This window comes from Pseudorca crassidens, chromosome 3 (genome assembly GCF_039906515.1).
Source record: "Pseudorca crassidens isolate mPseCra1 chromosome 3, mPseCra1.hap1, whole genome shotgun sequence".
Classification (NCBI taxonomy): Eukaryota; Metazoa; Chordata; class Mammalia; order Artiodactyla; family Delphinidae; genus Pseudorca; species Pseudorca crassidens.
Genome location: NC_090298.1, coordinates 170,996,117 through 171,004,209, shown reverse-complemented (window position 1 = coordinate 171,004,209; position 8,093 = coordinate 170,996,117). Strand labels below are relative to the sequence as shown.

General features: G+C 67.2%; 2 protein-coding genes across 4 annotated transcripts; one reads left to right on the top strand and one right to left on the bottom strand.

Moving 5' to 3' along the window:
* The first annotated feature begins 64 nt into the window (after window positions 1-64).
* Window positions 65-3,396, top strand: AMH (anti-Mullerian hormone). Of its 2 annotated transcripts, XM_067734421.1 has the most exons (5): window positions 65-1,089; window positions 1,645-1,787; window positions 2,001-2,109; window positions 2,224-2,383; window positions 2,469-3,396. In XM_067734421.1, exons 1-5 carry the CDS (start codon window positions 624-626, stop codon window positions 3,325-3,327), a joined length of 1,737 nt encoding a protein of 578 aa, XP_067590522.1. In that variant the 5' UTR covers window positions 65-623; the 3' UTR covers window positions 3,328-3,396. The 2 variants fall into 2 exon arrangements, with proteins under 2 accessions (XP_067590522.1, XP_067590521.1); XM_067734420.1 differs by having other exon boundaries at window positions 2,224-3,396.
* A 216-nt stretch (window positions 3,397-3,612) lies between these two features.
* On the bottom strand, window positions 3,613-7,518 carry JSRP1 (junctional sarcoplasmic reticulum protein 1). Of its 2 annotated transcripts, none has more exons than XM_067734380.1 (7): window positions 7,395-7,518; window positions 6,308-6,460; window positions 5,884-5,921; window positions 5,636-5,738; window positions 5,055-5,225; window positions 4,273-4,364; window positions 3,613-4,165 (listed from the first exon to the last, which is right to left on the bottom strand). In XM_067734380.1, the coding sequence occupies exons 2-7, from the start codon at window positions 6,423-6,425 to the stop codon at window positions 3,704-3,706; spliced, it is 984 nt and encodes a 327-aa protein (XP_067590481.1). In that variant the 5' UTR covers window positions 6,426-6,460; window positions 7,395-7,518; the 3' UTR covers window positions 3,613-3,703. The 2 variants fall into 2 exon arrangements, with proteins under 2 accessions (XP_067590481.1, XP_067590482.1); XM_067734381.1 differs by having other exon boundaries at window positions 5,636-5,729.
* Window positions 7,519-8,093: the final 575 nt, after the last annotated feature.

The following is an 8,093-nucleotide window of genomic DNA, read 5'->3' as shown; positions in this document are numbered from 1 at the left end:
GCTGCCCTCTGCCACCTATGGGGGTGGCTCAGGGTCGGGGCCCCACCAGGATCCCAGGGGGTGGCCGCTGGCAATGCTGTGCCCTGGAGGCTGCTGGGTGAGGACAGACCCTGCTGGCCAGCAGTGGGTCTGGGGTCGCCCTCTGGGAGGAGAGCAGAGCAAAGGCTGCTCGCTCTCCTTGGGGGTCTCTGTGGGCCCCGAAGGCGTGGTGAGCGAGCGTGCAGTGGGTGTGGGGGTTCGCCCCCCACCTACCCAGTGGTCCTGTGGGGCAGGGGCTCTGCACCTCTGCCCTCCTCCAGCACCCTCCACCCCCCCAAATTGTTGATCGTTTGGGCCACACACTCCCTGCTCACATTCCTGCTCTTGGCTCTAAAGGAGAAAACTTGTCAAGGACATTTTGACAAATGGGTCACAGGCCACACTTTGTAGCACTGGTGAGAAGAAGATAGATAGGCAGCTGAGCCGGAACAGAAGGGGCTTTGAGGAGGCTGCTGGCCTGCCCGGGCTCACAGCGGGCACTGGCCCCCAAGGTCACATCCCTGAAGGAGATAGGGGCCGCCTTCTGGCACAAACATTCTTGCTCCCTCATATAAGCTGGGGCAGCCCGGCCCCTCCAAGCTCCCATGATGCAGGGTCCACCTCTCTCTCAGCTGGCCCTGGTGCTGTTGGCAATGGGGGCCCTGCTGGGGGCCAGGACCCTCAGGGGAGAGGTCCCCAGCACCCCGGCCCTGCCCAGGGAGCCAACCCCAGGCGGCGGAGGCGGAGGGCTCATCTTGCACCAAGACTGGGACTGGCCACCCCCTGGCGTCTGGCCACCAGGCAGCCCTCGGGACCCCCTGTGCCTGGTGACCCTGGATGGGGGTGGCAACAGGAGCAGTGCTCCCCTGAGGGTGGTGGGGGCCCTGAGCGGCTACGAGCGGGCGTTCCTAGAGGCTGTGCGGCGTGCCCACTGGGGGCCCCGGGACCTGGCCACCTTTGCAGTCTGCCCCCCGAGAGACGGGCAGCCCGCCCTGCCCCATCTGCAGCAGCTGCAGGCATGGCTTGGGGGGCCCGGGGGGCGGCGGCTGGTGGTCCTGCACTTGGAGGAAGGTACGTGGGGCCCTAACCCAGGGGCCTGGGCAGGGGGCTGGCTCTGGTGCCCCGGGGTGGGAGAACCCTTGGGAAGTGGAGGCTGATGGCCACAGAGGTGGGTGATCTTATCTTTGCCCTGCCTGGGGCAGCAAGTCCTCCTGCAGTGCCTGGGGAGGGTCCCCTCTCCTCCGACCTTGGAGCCACAGGGGGCAGGGCCAGCACAGCCTGAAGGTCCAGCCGAGGAGGGCCCCTGCCCCCACTCCCTGACCAGGCTGCCCAGGGGGCCTGTCCCCAGGGACCGCTGGCCTCAGACACACTACAAGGAAGGGCTTTACCCCAGGACATCCCCAGACCAAGAGACCCCAAGGGCTCCACCCCACTGCCCAGTGTCTGTCACTCCTCCCAGGCCACCCGTGTCCCAAGGAAGCGCTACACCTGGGGTCCAGGGGCGTCAAGCCTCTCCCTCTAGGTTCCCCGGGGCTCTGGGTGGGGTGGGGGCTCTCCCTCCTGCAGGACTGGGACAGGCTTGGGGGAGGGGCTCAGGCATCCCCTTCCCCACTGTCCTGGCCGCAGTGACGTGGGAGCCGACACCCTCGCTGAGGTTCCAGGAGCCTCCACCTGGAGGAGCCAGCCCCGAAGAGCTGGCGCTGATGGTGCTGTACCCAGGGCCTGGCCCGGAGGTCACCGTCACCGGGGCCGGGCTGCCCGGCGCCCAGGTACCAGGGAGTTGAAGGGGACTGCCCCTGGGCCACCAGGAGCCCTCACTCAGGGCGAGGAAGGGGTTACGGTTTTGTTGATTTTTTTAACTGGGTTTAACAAAAAGGCTGCAAGTGCCCAGGTTGGAATTTTGAAGGGATGCTAAGGGCAGCAGGCAGAGCAGGGCTAGCGCCCTGCGCGCCCACTGCCTGGCTGAGCCCCCATTTCCGCAGAGCCTCTGCCTGAGCCGGGACTCCAGCTACCTGCCCTTGGTTGTGGGACGCCCCGAGGCGGCCTGGCGCGGGCCTGGGCTCGCCCTGACCCTGCGGCGCCGCGGAAACGGTAGGTCTCGCCCAGACAGGGACAGGGATGCTGCGGAGCGTGGTGGGGACGGCTGTCCTCGACCCCCAGACCTCCGGCGCTGAAGCAGCGCCGCGCACGCGCCTCCCGTCGCAGGTGCGCCACTGAGCACCGCCCAGCTGCAGGCGCTGCTGTTCGGCGCCGACTCCCGCTGCTTCACACGGATGACCCCGGCGCTGCTCCTGCTGCCGCCGCGGGGTCCCACGCCGATGCCCGCGCACGGCCAGCTGGACTCGGTGCCCTTCCCGCAGCCCAGGTGCGCGCGGGCCCGGCCCTGGGGGCGCGGGGAGTGGGGGGCGGCGCAGCCTTGCGCCCTCACGATCCCCCACTCTGCCGTCCAGGCCGTCCCCAGAGCCCGAGGAGGCGCCGCCCAGCGCCGATCCCTTCCTGGAGACGCTCACGCGCCTGGTGCGCGCGCTGCGGGGACCCGCGTCCCGAGCCTCGCCGCCGCGTCTGGCCCTGGACCCGGGCTCGCTGACCGGTTTCCCGCAGGGCCAGGTCAACCTGTCGGACCCCGCGGCGCTGGAGCGCCTGCTCGACGGCGAGGAGCCGCTGCTGCTGCTGCTGCCGCCCACGGCAGCCACCCCCGGGGTCCCCGCGCCACTGCAGGGTCCGGCGTCCGCGCTGTGGGCCGCGGGCCTAGCGCGCCGGGTAGCCGCCGAGCTTCAGGCGGCGGCCGCGGAACTGCGCGGCCTCCCGGGGCTGCCGCCCGCCACCACCCCGCTGCTGGCACGCCTACTGGCGCTGTGCCCGGGGAACCCGGTCGGCCCCGGCGGTCCGCTGCGCGCGCTGCTGCTGCTGAAAGCGCTGCAGGGCCTGCGCGCCGAGTGGCGCGGGCGGGAGCGGAGCGGGTCGGCACGGGCGCAGCGCAGCGCCGGCGCCGCGGCCACCGACGGGCCGTGCGGGCTGCGCGAGCTGAGCGTGGACCTCCGCGCCGAGCGCTCGGTGCTCATCCCGGAGACGTACCAGGCCAACAACTGCCAGGGCGCGTGCGGCTGGCCGCAATCGGACCGCAACCCGCGGTACGGCAACCACGTGGTGCTCCTGCTGAAGATGCAGGCCCGCGGCGCCGCCCTGGCGCGCCCGCCCTGCTGCGTGCCCACGGCCTACGCCGGCAAGCTCCTCATCAGCCTGTCCGAGGAGCGCATCAGCGCGCACCACGTGCCCAACATGGTGGCCACCGAGTGCGGCTGCCGGTGACCCCGCGCCGTGCTCCGGCCGGCCCATATTTATTCGGACCCCTTCATCGCTCCCAATAAAGACCAGAAAGCACGCGGTTGGGGTGTCCGTGCATGTCTGGGGACAGGCGGAGGCCTCCTTCCCCCATTTCTCCTCTGGCAGGCAGGGCCGCGTCCTCCCCGTTGGCACCCACTGCCTCCCTGACCCCGCCCCCGCCCCCCCCCCCCTACAGCCGCCTAAAGCTCCCCATCCCTGTCACTCAGGCCCCGGGCAGGTTCTGGAGTCCAGGCACAAAGGAGCAGGTGATGAGGGGGACCACAGCGCTCGCTTTATTTGCTGGAACTGTGGGGCGGTCGAGCAGAGGTTCAGGGACCCCCGCGCAGGACCCAGGTCTGGCTCAGTCCTGCCCCTTGCCCGCGTGGTGCTTCTGGCGGCCGGGAGGCCGGTCCTCCTCATCGGGGCGCCGCGGGGAGGCCCAGGCCTGCCTCTTCCTATGCTCGGTGTCTCTGGACTCTCCCGCCCATGCCCGATGGCCCCCTTCGCGCGCCTCCCAGCGTCGGTGTAGGGCCTCCCTGGCAGCCCGCGGCCTCTCCTCTTTCCGGGGTCTCTCCCTCCTCGGCCTCTCCTCCTTCTGTGGCCTCTCCTTCCGGAGCCTCTCCTTTCTCAGCCTCTCCGCCTTCTTCCGCCTCTCCTTGGGCCCTCGGTCGGCAAGCGGCACGCGCTCCTCCTCAGCGGTCTCCTCAGACTCCCCTTTGTCCTTCCCTGCAGCCCTGCTGCTCCTGGGAACCGCGGCCCTTTCCTCTACCTTCGCCGGGGGCTCGAGCGATCCCAGTGGGGGGGCCCAGGCCACGGACTTTGGCTGCAATGTGGACAGTGTGGGGTGGTGGGGTCGGCACAGAGTTCCAAGGCCCAGGCCCCTTCCCCCAGTGAAGGCCCCACTGACAGGTCACTTGAGGAAGTGCTTACCAGGGGTGACGCTGGCTCCTTCAGGGACAAGCTTGGCGGGACCCACGGCTCAGGGACAGGCGCAGGGGCTTCCGCCTCCCCCGCCACGGCCTCTGGGAGGGGACGGGAGGGGATGCGAAACAGCCTGGCCCAGGGGACCGACCACTGCACACCGTCCATCCCCGCCCTTGCCCCCAGAGACCCCTCTCCCTGGGGACATGCAAGGGGGCCCAGCCGGACCCCACCGGGTACGCTGAGGCTGGGCTGGGTCCCTCCGAGCCCTGGGAAGGGGTTCCGAGTTTCCGCTGCTGCGATGACCTTCCCTTCAAACCTCCCTCATTCAGGCTGCAAAAGGATGCTCCCGTTTCTCTGAGGGACGCAGGAGCGCCCGCCCTGGCGCACAGAGAAAGCAGCACGCTACCGAACGGGGGCGCACACGCCCATCCCGGGCCTACAAGGCCCGGGGTGGGAGTCGTGGGGCAGTGAGGGTCGGTCACCGGGAAAGGGAGATGCACCGAGGTCCTTGCTGGGGGGTGGGGGGGCAGGGCTCCTCTTAAGGTCTATGGGAGGCGGGGGTCAAAGCTGGTCCTGGATAGAGGGAGTCGGGCGCGACCGTCGGGGTGCACAAGGTCAGTCTGTCCCTGAGCAGGAGGTGCACGGGGCGGGGGAACCCCCCCTCACTCACAAGGTCCATACTGGGGGGAAGGGGGCGCGCACGGCCTAGAGTGGGAGCGCACAGACCCGCCCCCTGGGCTGTCCGCGCTTCCAGGAGGGAGTAACCACGTGCTGCGGCGCAGGCTCACCTCGGCACAGCTGGAAGGCGGAGCCCAGCAGCGCCACGAGCGAGGCGAGCACCAGGCACTTGTTGAGCGTCAGGTGTCCCCAGAGCAGCTCCTCGCTCAGGACCGGGGGCGTGGGCGGCGGCTGCGAGGGCGGCGCGGCCTGCGCCTTCTTCCGCGCGGGGCTCCGGGGACCTGCGGGAGCAAGTGCGGGCTGGGCGCAGGCCGCGTGGGGCTGACCCGCGGCTAAACTCAGCTCTGCCCTGCCCGGCTGTGCGGCCTTGGGCCGAGGAACTAAGCCCTGCGGGATTGGCCGCTTCACTGGGATGCCGAGAATATTCTAGAAGATAATTAGCTGAAGCTTAGTGGCACCTAAGCTGGTGTTATCATGAATTAGCAGAGGCTCCCACAGCCCACTGAGTAACGGCCTGTGACACCCAGACACCCCCCAGTCAGGAGCCCCATGCACGCTATCACCCTGCCCCCCAGATCCAAGGACCCAGCCCAGGACCAATCCCCCACCCCCATGCTGGTCCACACCCCCCCCCCCACCTCACCCCTGCCTCCCGGAAACCCACTTGCTTCTGCTTTCAGCCTCTCCTTACCCGGTCCGGAGGCCACTTTGTCCACAGGCTCCTTTTCTGTTTTCTTGGGCCAAGCATCCACACCGCCTGCGGGGCTGCCCTCAGCTGCCGGCTCCTGAGAATCCTGTGGGGAGTAACATGTCATCCTGGGTGTTTCCCTAAGGGAGACCAAACCCTTCCCATGGGCTGCAGAAATGCACCCTCTTGGCCAACATGTCCCCTACTCTAGGGGCACCCTGGGCTGAAACCCCAGGGCCCTGGCTACTCACACGGGGCCAGCTGCTGGAGTCGGCCAGCCTGGATGTCGCTGTTGGCAGGAAAAGAGGGACAGTCACAGTCGTGGAAACCCCCAGGCTGATCCCACCCTCCGCTCAGTTCTGCTGGGTGAGGGGCAGGTGACTGCTCCCGTTCTGCAGATTAGAAAGCAGACAGACACAGAGGCAGCCTTGCATGAAGGCACACAGCACGTCACTGCCAAGCTGGGATTCAAACCCCGACCTGTGTGGCCCAGCACCTGTGTTCTCTGGGCTCTTTACAAACCCCCAACACACTAATGGACACAGGTTGGAAATGGGGGGCATGGTTTAAGTCAGTCCAGTGTGGGAGACCAAGTCCTGGTCCCTGAAGGTGAGCCACCTGGCTCAACAGGAGGATGGGGGCGTGGGCTTCATCCTGTGGTACCCTCTTGGCTACCTTGAGCCCTGTCCTCCCGGGGCCGGCCTGGGCAGGGGTCAGCCAGTGCAGAGAGGTCCTCGTCCACTTGGCAACTGCCCAGGCCTCCATCCAACTCCTCCAAGGCCCTGGTTGTCATGGAGACGTCTGAGAAGCAGCAGGTCCAGAGTCCGGCTTGGGGGGGAGGGGGAGGAGGCAGCCTGCATTTGCTGAGCCCCTGGTATGGGCCTGGGCCTGGGCCTGACCTGGGGAGAAGGGGGCTCCCTACCTCCCCACACCGCCTTCCTTGTCCCTCTGCCTGGAGCCACCTTTCCTCGGTAGCTTCACACGCAGGGCACGACCACAGCCCTCCGCCAGGCACTCTCCCTGCCCCCCTCAGGCCTGCCTCAGGACCCCTCCTGACAGGCTGCTGGGCTGCTGGGGCCCAGAGTGGGCTGGGTTCTGGCCATGGTCACACAGAGGTGAGCAAAGAGCCCAAACCGGAACCCTTGGCTCCAGGGTCGGCTCATGTTCTCAGAGACCAGCGACTATTTTTATCCAGTGCCTGAGGCCAGCAGGACAGGCCAATGTGGGGCCCAGCCCCTCCTAGGCCCTTGCCCCCCTGGGGTCTCCCTTTGGACCATCCTCGCCCCCTATTCCTGGCACCCAGCCTCCCCCCAGACACCCTGGGTGTAGGAGCTCAAGCCCTAGCAGCCGGGACCAGCCTGGTTCTGGCCTTGGCAGGCAGGGGCAGGGGTCCCGGGCCTCCAGACCCCAACGCTGGGGTCGCCACCTCTTCTGGCCGTCTCTGCTCCCATAGGACAGATGAAGAAACTGAGGCTGGAGGTGGAGCCGTGGGCCAGAGGTTGTGCAGAGCTGGAGCCAAACCCGTCTGTTGGCTTCCACAGCCCTGCTCTTTGGGGTCCCCAGTGTCTCTGCTGCCAGCGTTAGTGTGACCCATCCCTGGGGCCAGAGCAGGCCGTGGGGAAGGGGCCCAGTGGGCCAGGGGGTGCCCCTAAGGGTGTGTGTGGGCAGCCACAGGAGTCGGGGACACCCGTGGACCTCAGGGATGCCCTCCCAGATCCCAGGGACCACCATCTCTGCCCAGGCCTCCCTCTGCCCCTCTTACCCCGCTGTTGCCACGCTGGGCCTGGTGGACAGGATGGAGCATGGGGAGGGTGGCCCCAAGACAGACAGCAGCAGGTGGCTGGAGGCTGCGAGGTGGGCCAATCAGCTCCTCAGCCGCTGCGGGGGTGGAAGGAGGGCTGGCCTGAGGTCCCTGCTGGGGCACATCCCCACCTCGGAGCAGGGCCAGGCACTGGCCCCACCCCCATGAGCACAAAGCCACCACCAGGCTGGCCACGGTGACTCTGGGAGCATTGCTTCCTCTCTCAGCCTCAGAAAAGAGGGTCCCTGGGGGTGGGAGCACCCACAAAGCGTGGTCACCTCGCCTTTATGAGCACCTGCTGCGTGCCGGGCTCAGAAGCAGCTAAACATCCACGTCCCTGTGGAGCCGGGGTCCATCAGGGAGGGCTTCAGGGAGGAGGATGACACCATCGAAAAGAAGCCAGGCTCTGCTGGCTGACGCGGGTCAGGCACAGCTCAGAGGCCTTGGTTTCCTCATCTGGAAAGTCGGGTCGTTTCCTCCCAGGGGGGGCTGTGAGGCTCAACTGTGGGCTGTTTTTTTTTTTTCTTTTATTTGAAGTATAGTTGATTTACAATGTTGTGTTAGTTTCTGCAGTACAGCAAAGTGACTCAGTTATACGTATATATATTCTTTTTCATGTTCTTTTCCATTGTGGTTTATCACAGAATATTGAATATAGTT

What these genes read in the sequence shown, in the direction of transcription:
- AMH (XM_067734420.1), top strand. Translation starts at nt 624, where the DNA reads ATGATGCAGGGTCCACCTCTCTCTCAGCTGGCCCTGGTGCTGTTGGCA. An exon ending in GGTCCTGCACTTGGAGGAAG is followed by an intron (nt 1,090 to 1,644) that starts GTACGTGGGGCC and finishes TCCTGGCCGCAG; the next exon opens with TGACGTGGGAGCCGACACCC. An exon ending in CCTGCGGCGCCGCGGAAACG is followed by an intron (nt 2,110 to 2,223) that starts GTAGGTCTCGCC and finishes CTCCCGTCGCAG; the next exon opens with GTGCGCCACTGAGCACCGCC.
- JSRP1 (XM_067734380.1), bottom strand. Translation starts at nt 6,425, where the DNA reads ATGACAACCAGGGCCTTGGAGGAGTTGGATGGAGGCCTGGGCAGTTGC. An exon ending in CGCCTTCCAGCTGTGCCGAG is followed by an intron (nt 4,365 to 5,054) that starts GTGAGCCTGCGC and finishes GTCCCCTCCCAG; the next exon opens with AGGCCGTGGCGGGGGAGGCG. An exon ending in AGGAGCCAGCGTCACCCCTG is followed by an intron (nt 4,166 to 4,272) that starts GTAAGCACTTCC and finishes TCCACATTGCAG; the next exon opens with CCAAAGTCCGTGGCCTGGGC.